The sequence below is a fragment of the Hipposideros armiger genome, unplaced genomic scaffold (assembly GCF_001890085.2).
Source record: "Hipposideros armiger isolate ML-2016 unplaced genomic scaffold, ASM189008v1 scaffold_3, whole genome shotgun sequence".
Lineage (NCBI taxonomy): Eukaryota > Metazoa > Chordata > Mammalia > Chiroptera > Hipposideridae > Hipposideros > Hipposideros armiger.
Genome location: NW_017731353.1, coordinates 2,168,319 through 2,190,284, shown reverse-complemented (window position 1 = coordinate 2,190,284; position 21,966 = coordinate 2,168,319). Strand labels below are relative to the sequence as shown.

General features: G+C 54.8%; 1 protein-coding gene and 1 long non-coding RNA gene across 7 annotated transcripts in view; one reads left to right on the top strand and one right to left on the bottom strand.

Moving 5' to 3' along the window:
• The first annotated feature begins 1,353 nt into the window (after positions 1–1,353).
• SH2D3C (SH2 domain containing 3C) overlaps positions 1,354–21,966 on the top strand; it is a 31,778-nt gene continuing 11,165 nt past the window's right edge. The window contains exons 1-3 of one of the 6 annotated variants that reach the window (XM_019636761.1): positions 1,354–4,233; positions 6,264–6,741; positions 16,470–16,509. In XM_019636761.1, the coding sequence (XP_019492306.1) occupies positions 3,918–4,233; positions 6,264–6,741; positions 16,470–16,509 (834 nt within the window). In that variant the 5' untranslated portion in view covers positions 1,354–3,917. Of the gene's footprint in view, positions 4,234–6,263; positions 6,742–8,343; positions 8,522–16,469; positions 16,510–19,325; positions 19,547–21,966 lie in introns of those variants that run through there. The other 5 variants (XM_019636744.1, XM_019636751.1, XM_019636786.1 and 2 more) reach the window with 5 other exon arrangements.
• On the bottom strand, positions 12,712–20,528 carry LOC109379828 (uncharacterized). Its single transcript, XR_002123282.1, has 3 exons — positions 19,709–20,528; positions 16,451–17,846; positions 12,712–16,215 (listed from the first exon to the last, which is right to left on the bottom strand). It is a non-coding gene; the product is annotated as an uncharacterized LOC109379828 (long non-coding RNA).

Sequence of the window (21,966 nt, the reverse complement as noted above, 5' to 3'; positions counted from 1 at the left end):
AAAAAAAAAAAAAAAGATGATTTGCTGGTTTGAGGGAAATTCCTCCTGCTTCCATGGATTGGCTAAGCTAGCCAAGCTGGACATGTGGCCAGTACTCAATAAATGTTTGCTCACTGACTACCAGGCTCTGAGAGAGCCTGTGGTCCTGCTGCCATTTAACAGTCAGGGAAACTGAGGCACAGAGTAGGAAAGCGAGCCACTGGTCAGCTGTTTGACCCTGGCCGTATTTCCTCCCCCAAGCAGGGACAGGGTGGGTAGTGTATGGAGGAAAGGGGAAGACGGGCTGCTCTTGGTTGCTGGTATGTCTGGGGAGACAAGGGATCCCTGGATGGGGGGTACAGGACAGAAAATGGCTGTGTGATACCTACAGCCCTGTAACACCGTGGACATTCTGTCTCCACTAGCCGGGTACTAACTCTGCCTGGACCTGTATTGATATGTCATCCCCCTGGAACTTTACGGCACCCCAATTAGGAGGTTGCTATTATCAAGCCCAAGTTACAGAAGAGGAAACTGAGGCTTAGAGTGGTGAAGTGGCCTGTTCAAGGCCACACAGCCAGGAAGCTGTGGAGCTGGAGTTCAAAGCCAGGTCTCTTTGCTCTCAAAGGCTGGGCTCATTTACCATCATCCTACACGGCCCCCAATACCAGACAACTGGGGCAATCTGGGGAAAGATATCACTCAGACCTACAGTACAGCAGGCATGGGGCCAATGTGGATGTGTAAGGCTGCTTCCTCTCAGAGCACGAGGTCTGTTTGGAAGATGCAAATAAAGATACAGGTGAATGTAATATGGATGATACTCTCTGTATAAATGTTTTATTTCATTGCCACAGGATCGTGTGAGGGATGTTGTATTTGTCCCATTTTACTGATTGAAAAAATGAAGCTCGGGCTGGTCGAGTGGCGCGATGGTTAAGGGCTGGCTTGGGATGCCGGAGGGCCCCGGTTCGGATCCCGCATGTGAGGGCCGGTGACACTGCCCTCCGCAGCTGAGATGCTGAGCAGCAGCTCGGCCTGGAGCTGGGCTGCTGTGAGTCGCTGGCGACGATGGCGTGGGCTGCAGCCCCTGTGGCAATGAGTTGCCGTGGGCTGCCGTGTGTGGCCAGCGGTCAGCGTGAGCGGCCAGCAGCCGCGGTGAGTGGCCGTCCAGAGGCCAGCGACTGGTCTGCCTTGCCTGGGAGGAGCGCGGTGATGGTGCCAACTTGGTCCGGTGGGGCGACGTCCTCCACAACTAGACTGAGGACCAAGACGACAGCGGCTTGTCTGTTCCCCTTCCCCGGTTCCCCAGCACTGTTCCCATCACCCCAATTCCCCAATAAAAATCTTTAAAAAAAAAAAAATGAAGCTCAGAGAGGTGATGTGACTTGTCCAAGGTCATGCAGATGGGGTCTGAACTCAGGTTTGCCTGAGTTCAATGTCTTTGACTATGAAGTTGAAGGCTTCCAGTCCCTAAAAGTGCCTGGCCAAACCGCAGGCAACTGAGTTATAGACTGAGAGGGGACAAAAATCATAGCAGGGTCCCTGGAGGCACTATGGCTCAATCTTGACCTGAGGGACTCAACGGAGGCAAAAGATGGAGCCAGTGGAGGGAAGAGCTGCATTCCAGGTATGGGTCCGGCCCAAGCAAAGGCCTGATGGCAGGAGAGCACTTGTGTGTTCAGGGCTGCAGAGCCAAGCGTGAGCCAGGCCGGGCTGGCCTCCAGCACAGGCTGAGGAGGGCCTGTGGGACAGCCACCCACCAGCAGGTCCCCCAGCCACACTCCCAACGGCCACTCGAGGCAGCACAATGGAGGCTCTGAGCTAGGCAGAGCCGCCACACTGAGCCCCATTCATTCTCCCGGGGATGTGGCAATTGCCCTGGTACCCGGGCCAACGGCAGGGGCCCCAGCACTGACAAGGCACCTCCACCACACAATATAGGCTCGCTGTGGCCGGTACTCGCGGGTCTCACGCCATGCGCCTGATGCTGGGGTTTCCTGGCCTGAACCACCCCTATTCCTCAGCAATGACTGCCAAGGCTTGCTGAGGCCACAGTGTACATATGCTCCCTTCATCTTCCTCAGGAAGTGGGGGGTACTGTGACCAATTTCACAGATAAGGAAACAGACCCAGAGCTGTACAGTCTCTTATAAAGGATCACATAGTAAGTTGAGAGTGGGCCTGGCCCCGAAGTCAGTACTGGCTGATGCCACAGCCTCAGCATTTGGGCCAAGTCACTGGTACTGCCTCCTGGGAGGGAAGCCAGGAACCCACCGGGAAGACCCCAGCTACCACCAGGCCACAGGCCCCTCTCCCTCTTCCAACAACAACCTGGAGATGGGAGAGGCACCAGCCTGGGAGCTAGGACCTCTGGGTGTCTTGTCTAATCTCTGCTCCTCCTTAGTCTCAGTTTCCTCGTCTGTGAAATGGGACAATAGCAGGATTTGCCTCACAGCTCTGTTGTAAGGATTCATGGACGATCTGTGGAGGCTTCCAGCTCCATGCCTAGCTCATAGTTAATGCTCAGTAGAAGGAGCTGGAATTGTACCCCCCCCCTTCCTTTTTCTCCCAATTCTGTGGGAGAATTGAAACCTCATTTTTTCATTTGAACTTTGAACACTGGTCCCATCCAGCCTGTCTGTGAGCAGGACCCTGGTGCCTTGGTCTCATGGCCTGTGTGCCTTTCTCTCTCAAGGCCTCAGGTTCCCCCTCATCCCATCAAAGAGGTTCAGCCGGATCCTTCCCCCACCTAAGACCATCATCTAGCTGCCAGGGGGTTGCGGGAGCCATGGGCATGGACGTTAGGACCACAGCTGGACAAGCAGATTCAAACTCCAGATAACTTTTCCACATCTATGGAATGGGGATGTTTACCTCTTGGGGGCAGAAGGACAGAGCCCTGTAGCTGAAACATACTAAGTAGTCAGAAGACCTTAGTCATTATTATTTTTATGGAGGATACAGGAAGGACCCCATTTGACCTTGGACTCCCGCTCTCATAGCCATAGTTGCCAGTCCCAGGGCCCAGCGTAATAATGTCAAACTGTGCTGGAGCTTCTGTGGGTTGACTGTGTACCTTGCGCTTGTGCCCATTCTAGAGATTAGTGACTGAGGCTTCAGAGGTTCTACTAACTTGTCTGCAGCACACAGAGGTGGGGTTTGAAGCCCCTGGTCTTGTGGACCCCCAACCCCAGCAGCTGTTGACAGCCTCTGCAGGTGTCTGGGGTAATCTGTGTAGGGGAGGTCTCGTTTCCTCATCTCTGTCCTGCCCGTGGGAATGTACTCACACACACACACACACACACACACACGCACGCACGCATGCATTATAACATGGAAAAGTACCAGGCTGTGGGCTAAGGGACTCGGAAGGGCGAGTTGTAATCTAGTCTGTGCTACCAATCCTGTATGACCTGGGGTAATCCCTCTGCCTGTCTGTGCCTCAGTTTCCCCATCTCTGTACAATGGGTGTGATGGACCAAATTATCACCGTTTGTCCCTGGTAGCTTGAAAAGGAGTGACCATGCCTTGCTGGGCACCAGTTTTGTGCCAGACTTTGCACCAATCACTGGACAGTGTGAAGTGGACATTGCAAATACCCCTGCTCACAGAAAGGAAACGGAGCCTCAGGGAGGTGAGTACCCTAGTCCAGGATCACATGGTGACAAAGTGGCCGGCCAGGACTTGAACTTGGGTCTGGGTCTGAGTGGTTCCAGAGTCCACAGGCCTAACCACAGCACTCTTCTATCCACTGCTGTCAGTCCATCCCCGGGAAGGCGTAGAATAAACTGCCCTGTGTGCAGGCTTGACTCCCTGCACCCTCCCAGCCCAAGGGCCAAACCCCCTGACAGCTGTTGACAGGTCTCCAGGGGCCCCCAGCCCAGCGGGCTCCATTCCCAGAGCCTGTGGTTTGTTCCCCAGACCTTCCAGGTCCCATGGGCTTGTGGTCTGCCCCCTGCTCCCTCCGCCCACATTACTGTGGAGGCCAAGAAGGAGGCCCACCATACTGGGGGAGGCCCCAGCCCCCGCCCCCTGCAGAGAAGATGGGGAGGGTGGGGCTGTGGGAGTTTCACTGGTTTAAAAATACACAGAGGAAGCGAGTGAGAGGGTGCAAGAAAGGGGAACGGGAGGTGAGGGAGGCACCTCAACGTCGATGTCCAGAGCCTCGAGTGGCCACTTTCCCACAGGCCAGGGGCTTTGCACCACTTGCCAAGATGACAGAGGGGCCCAGGAAGGCCAGCAAAAAGTTCAGTGAGTGCACTGTCCTTCATCCCTCTGTCTGTCCATCTCAGCCTCTCTCTGCATTTGCTTCTTAATGACTCTGTCTTGTTTCTGTTTCTCTTTCTCTTCATGTTTGTCTCTATCTGGAGTTCTCTGCCTCTGGGTTTCCATGTCACCATCTCTCTGCCCCTCTGGCCCAGGCTCTATCTCTCTGGCTGGTTTGGCTCTCCATCTCATGCTTCTGTTGCCTCTGCTCTCCCCAGCCAGACTCAGTCTCTCCGTTTGTCTGTGTGTCCTGGTCTCTGGCTCTCTTTGACCTCACAGCTGGGTCAGGGAAGAACTCCACACACTCCACCCCCTGCTTCTGGGCCTGGTTCTCAGGGGGTCTCAGGTCGGGAGTTACTGGGGTGAGGCTGGTGTGTGTGTGTGTGTGTGTGTGTGTGTGTGTGTGTGTGCCATGGGATGCTGTCCCGTGTCCCCACCAGCAGTGATGCTGGGACCCACAGCAACTCAATGAAGTGCTACACCCACCCACTGCTGTTTGTCCAGGTCTGTCCCTTCCTGGTCCCAGCAAACTTCTGGTCCCCCTGGTTCTTTTGATCTGACGGGAACGGGTGTGTGTGTGTGTGTGTGTGTGTGTGTGTGTGTGTGTGTGTGTGAATGTGTGTGTGTGTGTGTGACTGCATTCCACAGATGAAAAGACTGAGGCCCAGAGAACTTCCTGAGATCATATGGGGCTATAGACCAGGGCTCAACTTCATGTCCCTGGACTCTGGGCCTCAGAGTTCCCTGCCCTGCTATTCTGTCCTCCAGATCCCCGGTGCCCAGGAGACAAGACAAGTGGTGCTTAGAAAGGAGGCAGTTTGTAGTTCTCTCTCTGGCTCTTGGCACAATTTCTGCCCCATGGCATAGCTTTCTGAGAGTAGAGCATTGGTGTTTTCTGACAGCGTTTGTCAGGAGGCAGGGGCTAAGACCAAGTGAGGGATGGGCAGGGCTGGGAGGAAAGCACTAACCCAGCAGTCCACAACCCTGGGCCCTCATCCACGCTCAGCCTTGCTGTGCGACCCTGGGCAGGACCCTTCTGCTCTCTGGGCCTCGGTTTCCTCTCTTGTCAAACGAGGACATCTTACCTATATCCCAGTGTGGCTGTAAAGACCTCCGAAGGCAGAGGATGCCAAGGAAGTGGAAAATGCCAGAGTTTGTTTTTGCTTTTTGCTTTTCTGGAGGCTTAGGGAAGTCGGGTGGTGGTGGCTGTGGGGAGGGGCAGGCCCATAGCTGGGGAGAGGAAGGAGGACATTTATATGCACCCCTTCGGAAACTAGGAGATGGTATCACCCAGAGCACTGCTGCCTGAGTCAGGATGGTAGGCTCAACTGACAGGAAGGAGAGAACCGCAGGGAGTGGGACCCTCAGGCTCCTGACAACCCCCTTCTCATCCATCCCCTGACCCAGGTGCTCAAACACCCACTCCCTGCCCCAACACACACACGCACGCACACGCATGCAGCTTCACCGGCTGGCTGTGTGACCTCGGCAGTTCATTTCCTATTTCTGAACCTCAGTTTCCTCATCTGGAAATTGGGGGACTAAACTTGGGTCATTGAGTGTACTGAGCATTCAGTGAGGTAACGTGTGCAGCATGTTTAACAAATGCAGAGGCGTTACTATGATTATCATCATTTTCATTACTTCTTGAGAGTATTCTGTGTCCTGGGTACCATGTGAAGAATGTTATTTACGTGTTTCCTTCAATCCTTCCACTGCCCATAGGAGGTGGGTACTATAATCCCTATTATATTGATGTGGAGAATGGGGCTCAGAGAAGTCAAGGGACTTGCCTAAGGTTGCACAGCTAGGATGTGGAAGAGCAGGGATTCAAACCCAGGGCTATGTGACTCCCAAGCTTCCTAGTTATACCATAATAATTAGAGGGACTGTCAGTGAGGCCTGACCATCTTTGAGCCCTCAATGAGTTAAACAGCATGTATTTTTAAAAATTGTTATTACTATTGCTACTGGCATTGTCATTAACTCTTTTCCCTCCTCTTCCCCCCTGCCAGAATTCTTCAAGTTCAAGGGCTTTGGGAGTCTCTCCAACCTCCCTCGGTCCTTCACTCTGAGACGGTCCTCGGCCCCCGTCAGTATCCGGTCCCATCTAAAGCCTGAAACTTTTGAGGCCACACAGGATGACATGGTGACAGTCCCCAAGAGCCCCCTGGCCTATGCCCGCTCCAGCGACATGTACAGCCACATGGGCACCATGCCTCGCCCCAGCATCAAGAAGGCTGGTGATCGAAAGGCTACCCAGAAGGCCCAGGAGGTGGGCCCTGGCCCCAACTTAGTGTCCCGAGGTCTGCCCGATCCCCCAGGCTTGGAGGCAGCCAAGGAGGTGGTGGTGGAAACCAAGGTCCCCTTGGAGGACACCCCAGCAGTGGGAACCAACCCCTCAGCAATGGAGGTGGGCTCCATGAAAAAGCCTGAAGACCCCAGGACAAATACAGAAGAGGAGAGTGCACCCAGGAACGTGTTCCCAGAAAGGTAGGTGCCACCAGCAGAGGGCAAGGGCGGAACTTGCAGGGATGGTGTCTCTAGTCTCCTGCCAATATAGCCTGGAGAGGACCCCCTAACACATACATCTGGGTAAACAAACGAACAAATAAACACCTAGGCCTTAGCCAAGTGCTTATTATAGACCAGGCAATGTGCTTAGCCATTCACTTGCAATGAATTCTCAAGGAAATAATAAATAAATAAATAAATAAATAAATAAATAGCTGGGGAGAAAAAACTGTTATTTCCATATGAGGAAACTGGGATTCAGAGAGAGAAAGTCATCTGTCCCTGTCAGGTTGCACGTCTAGCAAATGACAACATTAGGATTTGAACTAAGATCCACTTGACTCCAATGCCTTAGGCAGCCTCTAGCATGGGCCCTTGGAGCTGCTGCCTGAGCCCCCACACCCAAATCACCACCCTTAGTTCTGCTGGACAACACTGCTTCATCAGGTCTAGAAAACCATTTGTCACTTAACGTGCTTATAGGGCGAGTTGAGTTCATGGAAAAATACAAATGGTGATGATACAGTCATAGCTCCCCTTTAGTAAGCACCCATTTTCCTAGATGTCAAAACTCACTGAAAATTCTGTAAAATAACCTGTGATCAGCCTCCTTGTACAAATGGAGAAACTGAGACGCGGCCAAGGTGTCAGAGCTGTGATTGAAGCAGGAAACTGCTTGCCTCCACGGGCTGTACACTCATCCATTCCACTGTACCCATCACCTTCTGATTCCTACAGCCGTGTGCTTGATGCCCTTGGGAAACCCCTCAACCCCAATTAAAGGAGCCTGTTCAGCCCTCAGTCTTTGTGTAAACCACACTGATCAGGTGTGCCTATTGAAATAAAGAGAAAAAAAAACCTAGCTGAACAAAGGTAACTCTAGGGCTGGTGCTGGGCCCTTTCTTGCGTGGCTCTGTCCTGAGACACAAACACAGCTTCTGTGTGCAGAGGTAATTGAATCTAGACCCCTGCCCTTCGTTAAGGAGCAGGACCTTGTAAAGCTGCAGAGTGAATCCAGTCCAGACTGTGCCTCGTGCTGACTGAGTACTCTTGGACAAGTCTGTTCCTTTCTCTGAACCTTAGCTTCTTTAACTGATAAATAGGTATAACAATAGCACAGACCTTGTATAGTTGTGGTGAGAATTCAATAGCATACTTGTAAAATCTTAGCACAATGCTTGGCACACCACGAACACTAAGGAAATGGGAAAGCTTACGTTTATGATTAATAAAACTTAATGCTTTCTGCCATCCCTCACTTCCCCACCATCCGGGATGCCCTGCCATTCCCTCCTAAATTCGGCCTCATTCGGGCGTGGAGGAGCAAGGACTGTATGTAGAGGAGAGGGCCTGCTAGGTTCTGGGGCGTTCTGAGGTACCCCAAAGTCTGAGATGTACATTGAGAGTTTGAGGGAGCGGGGCGGGGCGGGTGGAGGGGTGTGTCGAGGGCCGTGTTTTCTAGTTTCGGGAAACTGACAGGGAGAGGGCGGAGCGAGACAGGAGGCGGAGGGGCGTGTCCCAGGCGGGGCGAGTCCTTCCCAGAGGGTGGGGCGGCGCCCGATAGAGGGCGGAGGGGCGTGTCAGGGGCGAGGCTTACTCCCCAGGCTCCGCCCCCCGGAGTTCTGCTCTGAGCTCCGCTGCTCGGTGGCCTGAGAAAGGCGGGAGCCGTTGGGCTGAGGAGGTCCTCAGGCTGCAGGCGGTGACCGCGGGAAACCATGACTGCAGTGGGCCGAAGGTACCCAGCATTGGGACCCAGAGGGTGAGTGACCGAGCTGGGCCAGGGAGGGCTAAGGGAGACCTTGGTGACCTGACGGAGAAATCCGTGCCCCTGGGACAACTGACAAACCAGGGGTGCTGGTTTATCATAAAGGACTTTTAAAATGTATTGTGCTGTGACTCCGTCCAGTTCTGTCCCGGCGCAGCCTGAGCATTTACTCCTCACAACAGCCCCAGGAGAGAGGCCCTATTATCATTTCCATTTTACAGATGAAGAAAGAGCTTTGCTTGCCTGGTTTGACACAGCAAAGCTCAGACCCAGCTTTTAATTCCACCTCCCTGGCCTGTGTCTTTAAAGGATGGACAAGTCATTCCCTCCCGCAGAGCCAGGGCCTCTGAGAACGATGCTCTCGAGAAACCTTGAGATGCCAAGTCTAGGACCTAGCCTTCCTCCACGGTGGGCAGGGGCCCTGGTGGTCTTAGCAGTGTCTCTGGCATCAGGCGTGGCCCTAAAGCTGTCGGAGGAAATAGACTCTCCCCCCATCCCCTAGTTATCTGGAGTGTCCAGGGGTCCTGGGGGGCAGGGGTTAGCAGGTCAGACTGAGCTCCCTCCTGGTGCTCTGGGACCTTGTGTCCCGCTGTGTCCCGCCTGCCCTCCAGGAAGCCAGAATTGTCGAATACTTCCAGGAGCCCCTGAAGCCTAGCCTTGTGCCCTGGAGTTAGGAGAGCTGCTTCGCCTGTGTGAGCTCTGGCTTGCCCTGCCTGACTCTGGGCCTCAGTCTCCCCAGCAGCCCAGATGGGTCTGGGATGGTTTCTGAGGATCCGTCCAGCTCGGGAGGAGGGCATTTGAGAACTGCGGCTGAGCAAGACCGGTGGCCTCATTCCCAAGGGAATTGATTCCAAGGCGGTGGTTTCAGTGTCTGCTCAGGGAGCAGCCTAAGCTGATTGTCTCTCCCCTACTCCCTGGGAGGCAGGGTGCACCTGGAGCAGAAGGGAGGAAGGGGAAGAGGTGAGGCTGCAGGAGTTTCCTGGTACCCTGTTCCCTGCTGAGATCATGGGGATGAGGAGGAAGAAGGGGGGAGGGGCCAACCACACAGGGAATGAAGGGAGAGTGGCAGCCTGGCCTGGCCTCGCCCTCGCCCCCAGCACCCTCAGCCTTCTGCAGGGAAATAGCTGGCCCAGAGATGCCTGACACCCTCCCCTCGCAGTCCGTGTTACAGAGGAGGAAGCAGAGGCCCTTAGGGAAACGGAGGCTCCCAACACCCCCCACCGTCACCCACACAGGAATTGTCAGGCCCGGGTCCTGCCAGGAGTAATCAAGATCCGGCTCACAACTGGCCGGGCACTGTCTACCACAGGGCCCTATTTGCAGCATCATACCAGAGAGGAGACTGAGGTTCAGAGGGGAAGGAACTTTCCTGGGGTCACAGACAGATTAAGTGTCAGAGTCTAGATTTGATCCCAGACCTGACCAACTCCCAAGCCCAAATTCTTAACCACTAGGCCCATTTCAAGTAAAAGCTGAATGCTGTTTCTACTATTATTTCAAATGACTTTCCATAACCCCCCCGGAGAGAGGTATTAGGTGCCTGGTTTACAGATGAAGACACTGAGGTTTTGTGAGGTTAATAACTTGCATGAGGTCACACAGTCATTTTAATATTTGCTGAGATGTAACTATGCCCTAGACACTGTTCTAGGTCCTGGAGAAACAGCAGTGAGGACAGCAGACAAAGCCTTGCTCTCATGGACCCCATTCCACCGTGGGGGAGACAGATGATTAATAAGATATGATCAGCTAGAAGAGAAAAGCGCTATGAAGAAAGATTTAAACCAAGTTGGGAAATAGGTTAGCCAGGAAAAAAGTCTTAGCAAGAAAGTGATGTTTGAACAAAGAAAATGAGGAAACAATCCCTTTTGCTATCTGGGGAAGAGTGTACCAAGGGAGCAGCATGCACAAAGGTGCCGAGGTGGGAACAGTCCTTGGCGTATTTGAGGTGTAGCAAAGACCTGAGTGGCTGGAGCAGAACAAGATGGGGGGCTGGGAGAAAGGAGTGGTAGGAGACAGGCCAGAGAGGAAATGGGTTCAGATAATAGAAGGCCTGGAAGGCCCTGCAAGGACCTGGCTTTGACTCTAAGCAACCATTGCTGGCCTTGAGCAGAGGAGGGCCCCACTCTGCCTTATGTTTTACCAGGACCTCTCCTTTGAGGAGGATTTGAATGCAGTTCTACTCATTCTAAAGTGTCTCACCCAAGCATCCTTTTCTCCTACCCCGAGACCCAGGCCCCTCTCTCCCACTCTCTGGGCTGTTCAGAAGGAAACTGAGACTTGGAGAAGGTGGTACCCCATAGGAGAGCCGGGGGCACCCTGGGTTGCCCATGCCCCAGTCTTGGTACCAGGCACTGAGAACAAGCCAAGACACCCCCCCCCCTCTTTCCTTCTGGAATGTTGATTCTGGTCCAAGAATTCCCAGTGCTCCCCAGAGTCCCACGACCCTCTCGGCCCTGCAGAATGACGTCAGCTGCCGGGCATCTGGTAGTGATTACCCACCAGGGGAGGGGGCTGTGGTGGGCCCAGCCTGTTCGGCCTGCTCGGGCTCTGGGCGGCTGGTCCTTGTCTTCCGAAGGGGCCCAGCTGCTCCTGGCTCTCATTTCCTGTGGAGACTTTCTCACAGTCCTCGAGACCCCCGGACGCCTCAGGCTGTGGGAACTGCGCTGGCTGGGGAAAGATGGACAGCCCCTGTACCCTAACTGGAGCCTCATCCCCTCAAAGCCTCAAGAGATCTTGTTTGCAGAATGTTGGATATATATGGGGTGAGGGTTGGTGAGGACAGGGGTCAGACATATCAGCAGCTCAGAGCCCCGCTGACTATCTGTACAACCTTGAGCAACTCCATTCCCCTCACTGAGCCTCAGTTTCCCCATCTGTAAATTGGGGACAATAACAGCATCTGCTTCACAGGGTTGTTGTGAGGATTGGATGAGATATGGCAGGTAGAGCATTTATCCTGGACTTGATCTAAGGAAGTACCAGTACACAGGAGCCACTCATGCTACTGCCACGCCCATGTTATAGGAGAGGAAACTGAGGCCCAGCGAGGAGGACTTGCCCAGGGTCACACAGCTTTCTCCCTCTCCAGAGCCCCAGAGGGTCTTCTCTCTGTCCATCTCCACTCCATTTTCTCTTCCTGACCAGTTCTGGGCTCCTGGCCTGCTTGAAATATTATTTTTCTTTGCCATCTCCTCCCCACCTTCTTCTTCTCTCCACCCAGGAGCAGTCTCCATTTTCCTGGGGAGACCGTCTCATGCAAGGAACAGAGCAGAGCCAACCCAGACCTAGTCTGTGCAGCTATATGTCCTGGGTCAAGTCACAAGCTTCAGTTTTCTCAGATTTTGAGTCTCAGTTAGCAGCTCCTCAGCTCTGCCCCGGGAAGGGCGGCCCCGCCCCGCCCTCGCTGCACAGGGCTAGCACCCTTTCTGAGCGCCTGCTGGGGAGCTCACCCCTGTCAAGAAGACCAAGGGTGCAGAAGGGTGAACCGGGAGCAGGGATGTCTCCAGGTCAGCGGTGGCCCATCTGAGAGGTGATGGGGCTAAAGCCAAGAGCATTCCTGGCAGGAAATCCCAAAGGCCCCATGGTGGGGTGTCCTCAGAGAGATGGGGCTTTCGGCCCCAGATCTCTCTCTGTCCAGGGCCTTTAAGGACTGAGGCGCACAGAGCTGCGTTGCTTCCCTGCTAGGGGCGAGTGAAGATCAGAGTGAAGGAAGGAAAGACTCGTCAGCCCGCCAGCAGGGGCAGGACAGGAGGTCTCCAGGGGTGGGCTGGGGCAGAGAGAGGAGCCACACGGGCTAGGGAACCTAGCACCCTTCCCTCTCAGGATCCTCATGGTCCCTCTGGGAAGACAGTGATCATGTGTCTATTTCACATACGAGGAAGTTGAACCTCAGAGAGGGGAAGCGAGGGAAAAGCCAAAGTAGCAGCAGGCAGAGGTTGAGGAAGCTTCCATTCAAGGCCATATGACCAGGCCCCGGGGCCCAAGGGAACAAACTGGGGGACAGATAGAGGGCGACAGGCAGTAGGCCTCTGCTGAGGGCAAAGCTGCCTGTGGGGAGGGAAAGCCGGGACAGAACAGAATGGCATCCTGACTCCTTCAGGGTCCCTGGGGAAGCCCCACCCTGTCTTCTGGGCCAGGATGGAGGCCCTGAAGGTGAAGTTCAGATTTAAACCTGCATTGGGGAAATAAAAGATAATGGGCTCTAATTACTGCTCATTAATCCAATTAATTAAGCTAATATATGCAATAAGTGGTATCAGTTATCAGAACAAATCAGTTAATACAGGCAATTAAAGGGGTTGGTTATTAAATAATTAATGTGGCTGATTAATGTGTCTGGTTTAGCAGAATTGTCACTATTATTTATTAATTGATTTCACCACTAACATTAGAGGGGATGTGCCCTTTTAAGCCCATAAAATAAGGAATAAGTTGATAAATGAATGGAACTGAGTTTTTAGAAATAGAAGCTTTGATTCCTGGATTTGATCACTACAACAGGAGAGAGAATGTTCTAGAAACCTCCAAGCAAACTGAGATTTGAAGTCTAAGTTGGAATTAGTATGACCCTAAGGGAAAGAGGAGGTTCTAGGTAGAGGGAACAACATGTGCAAAGGCCCTGAGGTTGGAGGGAGCTGCACTCCTTGGAGGAAGTGTGAAGTGGCCAGAGTGCAAGAAAGAGTTAAGAGAGAAGAGGGGTGGCTAGCAGAGGCCTGGTCACAGAGGGCTGAGCCACCATGAGGAGAAGACTTTATCCTCAGGGTTGCAGGAGCTGCTGTGACATTCGTTCAACAAAATCTTTATGGGGTACCTGGCACTGCTCTAGGCAGATCCCAGTCCCCTTTTAGCCCCTACCCTGCCCTACCACCTGCCCCTGTGGAGCTGACGTTCTAGTGAGAAGAGACTGTCAGTGCTTGAGATAGGATACATGGTAAGTCAGAAGAAGTGCTATGGAGAAAAACTAATCAGGGAAAGGAGGTGGGGAGCCTTGAGAAGATCACACTTTTAGGAGGGTAGCTAGGGACGTCCTCACTGAGAAGGGAACATTTTCATAACGACCTAAAGAAGGGAAGGGAGGGAGCTCAATGGATGTCTGGAGGAAAAGTATTCCAGCAGAGGGAACAGAAAGTGCAAAGGCCCTGAGGTGAGGACAAAAGCCAGCAAGAAGCCCAGCTTGGCTGGAGCAGCGCAGTCAGACATGGCGTGGGAGAGGTGGTAAGGCTGTGAAAGCTGTTATGAGGAGGACTTTGTTCTCACTCTGAGTGAAATGGGACTACTCTATTGGGTTGGAGCAGAAAAAAAGCCATGATCTAACTTTCATTTTAATAGGACTGCTTGGGCTGCTGAGGTAAAGAATAAGTCACAGGGGCACAGATGGAGGCCAGTGACGAGGTGATGGCGATAGTCTGGGCATGTGATGGCAGTGGGTGTAAGCAGACACGGTCACCTTATGTCTTGGAAATCCTAGAGTGTTGTAGAGGGGCAGGCGATGGGGGCTGCCCCAGCCCTCAGCTTTCTAGGCCTCTGCCCTGAGCACCCCCATTGGCCCTGGCCACCCCACCCCACCTGATCCCTGGTGCAGCCACCCCCCTCCCCAAGGCTCTGCTCCTGCCCAGAGCCTGAAGGGAAGTGGACAGGAAGCAGGAGGAAGTGCTGGGACGATCCCAGTGTCCTGGCCAATCTGTTCCCAGCAGTGGAAGGATTTCCGGGCCTGAATGGCCGGAAATGCTGGGATGGGACACCTCACCCAGGAAGAGCAGGGCCGGTGAGCAGGGCAGGGGTCCCTACCCCACCTCACTATCACTGCTGGACAGAGAGAACCCGAGTGGCTTGGGGAGCCTGCTGTGGCCGAGCTGCAGCTTGAGGGACTATAGTTAGAGGTCAGGAAGGACTTTGAAGGAGGGAAGGTTAGCAACGGGGACTCTAGAATGTCACAACAGCGGGGGCTGTCAGACTGCTTTGCAATGAGGAGCCCCTGGCCTCAGGAGCTGGGGACACCCAGTATGAAATTTTGCCCTGGGAATATACACTTTAACCACAATAATTTTTTTTTTGGCTCAGCATTTTAAAAAATTGATTTTATTAAATTTATTAAATCTGAATTTAAATATTGCATTCCTGTATGAGAGGAAGCAGTTCCCCGATGTTCGACCTTCCTCCCCATTTTGCAGATGGGAATACTGAGGTCTGTCCCAACCAGAGAACCAGGGCCCAGCCAGACAGAATGAATAATAATGATAGTGATTAACTATCATTAATAGTGGTTGAGTGTTTGCTATTCATGCATTCCTTATTCCTTGAGCTCCTATGAGGTGCCAGGCACTGTGCTGGGGGCTGGGGTTTCAACAATGAATAAGACAAAGTCAGTGTCCTTGTGGAGACGTGAGGTAATTATCAGTCAACAGATACATGAGTAGTGATTGTCTTGGGCGGGCGGGGATTGATGCTGTGGGGAAAAGGAGGGCAGAAGGAATAGCAAGTGCAAAGGGCCTGTGGCAAGAATGGGTTGGGCAAGGAGGCCAAGGAGGCAGAATGAGGGTCAGAATGAGTGAGAGAGGCAAATGGGAGGGTTGGCGAGGTGGGCAGTTGGGCACCACCAGGCCACACAGGGCCCTATAAGTTGGGGAATATATGACCCAGTTTATGCCTGTTTTGCTGGCACAATAATGGCTCCCTCTTTACTCCCACAAGGGAAGAAGCATTCTGGTTTGGATGCTAAATGGCACGGCCAGCCGCCTGCAGGCCGTGGAGAAGGGTTTAGATTTTGTTCCTTGAGAGATGGGAGGGTTGCAGGGAGGGGAGTGTGTGCCTGATCTGCTTAGGTCTTCACCTTAGTGCCGTCTGGTGGTGGAGCAGAAGCTGACCAAGGGGTGTGGGAATGAGCCAGTGACAGGGCTGCTGGGAGCTCTAGGAGGCCACAGAGGGTGGCCCACGTGGGGCAGAGTGGACACATGGCGAGAAGTGGTCAGGACCTATTTTGAAAGTAGAGCCGCAGGATTTCCTGATGGATTGGGTGTGGAGTGTGAGAGAGGAGGCACAGATGACCACAGATTCTTGGCCAAACAAAGCAACAAGAAGGATGAAACGGACATTAACTGAGATGGGAAGTGGGTGTGGGGAGCAGGGGCATGGTAGGGGAGGTCCAACAGTCCTGCTTTGGCTATGACAAGTTCAAGATGACCTCAGACATCCAAGAGGAGATGGCAAGGAGGCAGCTGGGTTTGTGAGTCTGGTATTGAAGCGGGAGGTCCAGGATGCATCAGAGGTAGAATGGCATTTAAGGCCAAGAACTGGGGGAAATGACTCATGGTGGCCTTTACGAGGAAGGATGCTATTTGCTTGGCACCAGGGAAAAACAGCCACCCTGGCCTCTGACTTCTTCAGGCTCCATGCCAGCTACCCCAAAGGCAGAGGGGATCAATCCCTCAGCCAACTTGTCACCAGCAGTGGCACCACAGTGTGCTAGGCAGCTGCTGACTGGGTCACTCTGCCCGAGGGAGTGAGTGTAGGGCAGGAGAGCCTGGGGCCTCTGCTCAAGTAAGGACGGGGTAGGGAGAGAGCACCAGGCGAGGGCGGTGTCCCGCGGCTGAGGGAAGACGGCGTCAGGAAGCAGGCCCCGTGTTAAGCACAGGTCATTCATCAGCTTCTTGAGTCTTCACAACATCCCGAAGAGGCAGAGGCTGTCACTGTTCCCGATTAACAGATAGGAAGCCCAGGCTCAGAGAAGTGAAGGGACTTGCCCAGAGTCCCACAGCTGGAGACTGGAAGAGCAGCCTGGCAGATTCCAGCGAGTGCTGTGAGCTGCAGTGCCCCCTCCTGCCTTCAGGATGAGCCCTCTGGGGCTCCGAGGGCCAGGTGCTGGCACCAGGCAGGTGGGTGGGGGCTGGCAGCGGGGGAGCCACGCAGGGCTGGGCCACTCACCTCTCTTCTCTCCTTCCAGAGCTGCTGGAGAGCCGGAGGCGGGCGGGGACTACGTGAAGGTAAGAAGGGCTTCGCAGGGAACGCTGGAGGGCCCGGGGCTTGTTCCATGAAGGGCAGAATCCCTTTCTGAGCCTTGTTAGGAGCCAGGTCTCACTGTCGGTCCCCAGGAGAAGAGGGTCTAGGGGTTAGGGCAGCGCTTGGGGTCCGGTTTCATTCCCAGCATCATCTTCCCACGTCATTCTCTCCTGGCCCCACTCTCAGGACATCCCAAGGCTTGTTACCAGCAGACCCCACCCCCCCTTCCAGCTGGACAGGGCCTGAAGGGTGTCTCTATGCAGAGACCATGGCGCTTTAATCCCACCGAGTCTCCGAGCATGTGCTGGTGCTGGGAGGTGGGAGCAAGAAAGGATGACTCAGTTCTTCATCACCGATAGTGGGCACAGCTCACCTTTATCACAAGCTTAGTCTATCCTGGGCTCTGGGAATGTTGAAAATGTAGATTTGAAATAATGATAACAATAATACGACATAACATTGTGGGTGCCTACTGTGTGCAGAGCCCTGTGCTGGCTGCTGGCACCTCTTTACACGAATGAGGTCTTTGACTTCTTCCCTCATCACTGGGCAGTGAAGGCCTTCCTGTGCCCACTTACAGATGGGAAACTTGAGGCCCAGAGAAGTGCAGTGACTTGCTCACAGCCACTCAGCTACTATGGGGGGAGCTGGGGGCAGTCCAAGTTTACTTGATGCCAAGACCATGGACCAAGCCCTTGGCTGTCCACCTCCAGGAGCGCCCGCCCTGAGCTAGGCCTTCTGCTGAGTATGGAACATACAGCAGAGGGCGAGGAGCCACCAGGCCCTGTGTTCAAAGGGCTCCCGGTCCATGTGGGGACTAGGGCAGAATCACACAATGGTTTAGGCTTGGGTTTTGTAATTCAGCAGGTCCTAATTTTTGTCCTAGATCTGCCACTTATGTGCCACATGACTTTGGGGGGGGGGTGTCACCTCTCTGAGCCTCGGTGTTCACCTATGTGAAATGGGGTAATAGCAGCACCTCCAACCCAGGGCTGCTATGGGCTCCATGAGTCCAGGGGGAGCTGGTTCTGGAACAGAGCAGGCTGGCCTGGCTCTAGACCCCAGGAACATTCTATCACCTGCCCGTAAAGTTCTGTGTAAGTGTCTAGTGATGAGGCAGCATGGGAAGTGCTCAGATTGCTGTACCCCATCATCACTAGAAGGCTCATGTAAGAAGCCATTGGAACTCTAGAAGTAGGGGATGGCTTTTAGCTAAGGAGCTGGGGAGGGGGCGATCAAGGAAGGCTTTCTGGAGGTGGAAGCACTGGATCCAAGCCATTGCAGTTGACCAGGAATATTCACCAACATCCTCTCCCCATGTCTGGAAAGGAGACAAAGATAAAGAGAGATGGGTAGTAAAGTGGTCCAGGCAGTGGCAAGAGTGTGGCCAAGGTTAGAGAGCCAGCTGGATGAGCCCAGGACGTGCAGCCCAGGGCTGTGGCAAGTGGAGCGGGAGCTGCCCTTGGAGCCTAGGCCCCGGCTCCTTATCCAGATCTTTATACCACAGGGGGACAGGGGCCTCGGAGAACCAGCGCCAAAGCCAGTGGGTAAAACACACGGGGGACACCCCACAAAACCCAGTTGTCTGGCAAGATACTGAGATCCCGTCACTGATGGTAGTGAGATCCCTTTGAGGATTATTAGATTTGTGTTTTTTCTTTAGTTTATGGGGCTAAAAATGCAATTAAAATATTATAAAATAAATAATACCTGCTCACTGGAACTGATTAAACAACCCCCTAAAGGATGAAGTCAAAGGAATGTTAGTTTTAGCTTCAAGCCTCAGAGGGGGGTGGAGTCAATAGTCACGTTCCAAAAGTCCATTCCTGCCCTGAGGTATTCAACTCCCAGAACTCCAGGATTCTCAGATCCTGATGTGAACACTTTCATTCTAAGGCAAGGATTTGAAAGTTCCAACACCATAAGTTCCAAGCTCCATGCTCAGAGCTTTGGATGTATTCACAGAAAACAAGCAAACATACAACTGAGGCCCAGAGAGGTGGATTCACCCACCTGAGGTCACACAGCCTGTCAAAAGGATTTGAACCCCAGAACTGACTGATGCAGAATCAGCAATCACTCCCTTCTCATTGAAGCGTCTATGATTCTCTGACAAAAAGTCCAGATTCTAATACCCTAAGCTTGACAATAATTGCATGCATTTATTGAGCACTTAACTTTACGCCTGGAAATTTACAAGCATCAGCTCTGCCAATTCTCACAAGAGACCTGTGAGGTCAGCACAGGTATGTTTGGTGCTGACCTCAGTAGAAGAGGTTGGTGGGGTGGAGGTGGAGACACTAGTAGAACCCAGGTTGGTGCTCTAACCATTGAGCCTTACTGACTCTCTGCAACCCCAGAGGCTATCAGTTGAACATCCCGCGATTCTCAACAGAGTCCCTGGTTCCAAATCAGAGATGAGAAATCCTGGGCTCTGGGAGATTTCCTGAGGCCACAAAGGATTTGGTCAAACGCATACGTACAGGGATTTTTCCAGCTTTAGATAGGATTTAATTCAAAGTCTCTGCCCGCTCCGGGTCAGTCAGGGGTGCGGCGAGTGGGGAAGGTAGGACGCCCCTCGCCGGCCAAGGGGTCCCGACCCCATCCCGCTGCCCCCTGTGACGCTCCCCTTGGCAGGTCCTCTTTTCCGCATCCCCCTACTCCAGGCAACCCCGGCGCGCGGGCTGGAGCGCGGGAGGGCGGGGGTCCGGGGGCGAGGGGCGGGCGGAGGGAGGAACAATGGCCCCCTCCCCTCCCCTGGCTGGCTGGAGGGTGGGGTCTCCCCGCCCCGCCTCCCTGCTCCTCCCCCGACAAGGCGATGAGGTAATCGCGCCGCCGAGAGGCACGCGCAGCCGGTGCTCTGCCCGGTCGGTCCCCGCGCCCCTGCCCCGCCGGCCGCCGCCCCCCGCACTGCCCCGTCCCCGGCCGCCGGTCCCCACCATGACCGAGCGCTGCAGCCTGTGGAGCGCCCTGTCGGCCGCCGCCTGCTGCTTCTACCGTGGCTCCTTCGTGCAGGTGCAGGTGAGGGGGCGGCTCGGCTCCCGCCAGGCGCTCCGGGCTGGGACCCCCGGCCGCTCCGTCCCGGGTCCGGGAGCCGGGAGCCGCAGCCCGGTGACGCCGCGCAGGGTCTGGCTGGTCAGGGGCTGCGGGCTGCGGGAGGGGGCGGGGTCGCCCCAGCCTCACCTCTGGGCGCCTGACGCTCCTCGGGGTGAGGGTCCAGCTGCCACTCCTGGGACTCGGGGCTGCGGGGGCTGCCGTCCTGGTCCTGTCTTCAGCAGGAGGGAGCTGAGCTGGGGCTTTGGGTACCGGGAGATGAGGTCCCCGGCGTCCCGTCAGTCCTCCAGCGAGCACTCCGGCTCCTGCGGCTGACCCGGGCAGCCTGGCTCCCCATTGTACCGGGGGCGCTGGGCCGGGGTCAGAAAGCTGAGTGAGGGGGGAGGAAGCTGAGAGGATGCTGCGGGTGCCCGGGGTTGGGACCAGAGCGCCTGCCGCCTTCCTGCCCTCTAGGTGAGCTGGGGCATGTTCAGGGCGCGGGTCTCTTAGCCCCGCTTGCCGGGGCAGTGCGGGACGACGCCGTGGCAGTGAAAGGGTTAAACGGAAGGGGGTGGAGGGGAGGACCCGGTCCCCGCCTCTCTGCGGAGCATCGTCTGGGGATGGCTTTGCTTGGGGTTTCTTGACTAGAAGAACTAGAGGGGGCTTGCTGGGCGCGGGCTGGTAGGAAGGGATTTTGACCCTGACCAGGGGTCTCCGCGCTTTTGCCTCCCGAGTCCCTGGGGAACGCCGGGCGCGTCACCTCTGCGCTCCCCTCGGCTCACACACACATACACGCCCGTAGCCCGCCTGAATGACGGCCGCGCCGGCGGTGGAGCGCAGCATCCCTGCACCGGCCAATCAGGGCGCAGGCTGGGAGGCGGTGAGATCATCTCTGGCCAATAGCAGTGCGCTGAGCTCAGGATGCTGCATTCGTGCCCCAGCCCTCCCCCTCCTGGGAGCTGGGGACCCCCCCCCCGGGTCGAGGGTGAGGTGGAGGGCACAGGGACCCTAGGGCTCCCCACCCTCGGGTGTGTGGGAGGACCACGTTGATCTCCCCAGATTCTCCAGACCACTGATTATGGCTGGAAAAGTGGAGCCTAGTCTTCCCACCCCCCATTTACAGATTAGGCTATCCAGGCCCAGAGAGGGAAAGTGACAGATTCAAGTCCACACAGTGGCAGGCAGAGTCTTGAGGTCAGGTTGTTTACCACACAGCCCCCTCCCTTTCTTTGACCCGTGTTCCTCTTGCGCCAGCTATGGTACTGGCGCAAGTTCTCAACTGCTCTTTGTCAAGGAGAAGGACCCCAGAAGGCTGGCATCTTCCTCCCTCCTCAGGGTGCGGTATGGTATAAGGTCAGGGGCCCTGGAGAACAAGCAGGCCGATGGAGAAAGGCAGGTTTCGTGAGGGCTCACATCTCTGCACAGCCCTGGGCCTCCCTGCCCTTCCCAGTTGTCACTTTCTACCCTGGGCAGAGGGTGTGCAGAATCCCCATCAGCGCCCCTGCCTTTCCTTGAGCACCTGTACACATCAGCTACCTCGCCATCTGTCCCCAGAGCCCTACAGACTCCTCAAAGCCCAAATTTCCATGGGTCCATTGCCAAGCCGCTCCTGCCCCAGCCTTGCCCACCTCAGAGAGTGTCCCACTGTCCTCCCAGGATCTCTGCTTGGAGTCCTCTCTGACCCCTGAAAGACCCCAACACCCAACCAATGGCTTCCTAAATGTCCTTCCCCCAACCCCCATCCCCACGCCCCACTCTGCCCTGCCATTGCCTGGAAAACACTAGACCACTCTCCACATAGCAGATCAAACCTGCCCCAACACTTCAAAAACCTTCTGTGGCTCTGCTGTGGCCCCTGGGTAAACCACAGCACCCCAAGGCAGCCTCACAGCCCTGCCACACCTGCCCCTGCCACCCCTGGCCCCTTTGAAGCTTCTCACCTCTCCCCACCGCCCCTAGGGCCTTGGCTCTGCTCACAGGGCGTTGACTTTGCCACTGTCTTTCTAGAAGCTCTTCCTTGCCCATCTGCCTGCCTGTCTGTCTTCACACTGATGCTTTTGCTTGGCTCATCCAGCCCCTCTTCAGGACTCAATGGAAACATCACCTCTTCAGGGACTCCACTCTCTGACTAGAGGAGGAGGAACACTCCCATCTGCTCCCAGAGCTCTGAACATTCAGAAAACCTAGAATTGCTTGTCAGGGTCTGCATGGCTTTCCCAGGGCAGAGGCCACCTGTCCTGATGACCATGGGGCCTCATCCCCTGGCACAGGACCTGTCCCAGAGTGGGGGCTTAACCAGTATTGAAGTAATGGAGTCAGAGATTCTGGATATCGCTTAAGCTGGGAATCAGGGGTTTTTGAGAGAAGAGTAGATTAAGGTAAACTAAGGCAGTGTGGGAGCAGAGGGG